Below are 1,284 nucleotides of genomic sequence, written 5' to 3' on the forward strand. Positions count from 1 at the left end.
GCCAAGGAACTTGCCTACCTCTCCCTCCCCCTGAGATGACGACATCACTGGGCACCTTGGCCCTGGCCGTTGAGTCACCCCAGGAGTGCTGCCAGTGAGCCCGGATGTCCTGGGCAAGGAGCGGGCTGTCCCTTGCACTCCCTGTCAATCCTCTGAGCTACAGACTGTGGCCACACAGCGGCTGGCTGCAGCTGTCAAGTGTGGGGGTTCTCTGAGGTGCAGGTAACGAAACAGCTGCCTCCACCTCCCAGCCTCCACTCGGGTGTTCTGAAAACACCTGGCCCTCGGCTTCTACACCCTGCTCCCTCCTGGTTTTAGCCTTCCCCCGGCTGCCTGCGCCTCGGTTCCCCTAATGGGTTCCTGTCTCTCCATCACCCCGTGAAGGGGAGCCCCCTCTGCATGGATCCCCGCCTTAGCTTATTTGTACCGTTCATGCCCAGGGCCGCCATTCTGTGTCTCCCAAGTCGGTGTTCCAGATGCGCCTCCTTCTCAGCCTTCAGCCCCTTCCCTTGGCCCTGCCTTTCCTCCTGACCGCCTGTGGCTCAGTCCCCTCCGTCTGGTCATTCCACTGTCCCCAGGCCCATCTTCTGGCCCCCAACCCCTTGCCCACATCAGCTCTCATGTGCATTTGTGTGGGCACAGCGACCTCACGGCTCCTCCTCGGCGTGAGTTGGGCACTGTGGGGCAGAGGATGGAGACATCCCTGGGGCTGGGGCTGTCCTCATGGTGCCTCCACAGTGGACAGATGCCAACAGATCCACAGGCAAGATGCATCTGGGGCGGGGGAGGAGTGGAGGAAGCAAGAGGTGGGTGGGCGGCGCTGGGAGAGGCAGCAGGTGAGGGGCTGGTTTAGGCAGGATGGGTGGGGGAGGAGAAGGGTGCTCGGGCCAGAGCAGAGCCGTCAGGGGGCTCGGTGGAGGGCACGGCCACTGCAGGGAGAGCACTGAGTCAATCAGTGCGGCTGCCATGGCGTCTGAGGGTCTCAGGGAGCGGGGTGGGGTGTCCAGGTTCCTAACCAGAGAGGGAGGGGCCCAGCCCCGCCCTGGGCGTGAGCACATCAGTGTCAGTGTGGGGGCCGGTGTGTGTGTGTGTTGGGGGGCACCTAGTAAAGAGGGGAGCAAGGATACGCTCAAAATGAAGGTGCTGAAGGTCAGGCCATGCAGGGCAAACTCAGGGATGGTGTCTGGTGCTATGGCCTGAATTGTGTCCCCCAAATTTAGACCTTGAAGTCCAACCCCCAGTACCTCAGATGGGCCTGTCTTTAAAGAGGTGATTAGAGGAATG

The 1,284-nt window shown here is 61.8% G+C and overlaps 1 protein-coding gene across 1 annotated transcript; it reads right to left on the reverse strand.

The window, feature by feature from the left end:
- Positions 1-647: 647 nt before the first annotated feature.
- Positions 648-968, reverse strand: LOC102027701 (vegetative cell wall protein gp1-like). The gene has a single exon (XM_005373168.1). The coding sequence runs from the start codon at positions 966-968 to the stop codon at positions 648-650; it is 321 nt and encodes a 106-aa protein (XP_005373225.1).
- Positions 969-1,284: the final 316 nt, after the last annotated feature.

The sequence above is a fragment of the Chinchilla lanigera genome, unplaced genomic scaffold (assembly GCF_000276665.1).
Source record: "Chinchilla lanigera isolate Chin_1 unplaced genomic scaffold, ChiLan1.0 scaffold00001, whole genome shotgun sequence".
NCBI lineage: Eukaryota > Metazoa > Chordata > Mammalia > Rodentia > Chinchillidae > Chinchilla > Chinchilla lanigera.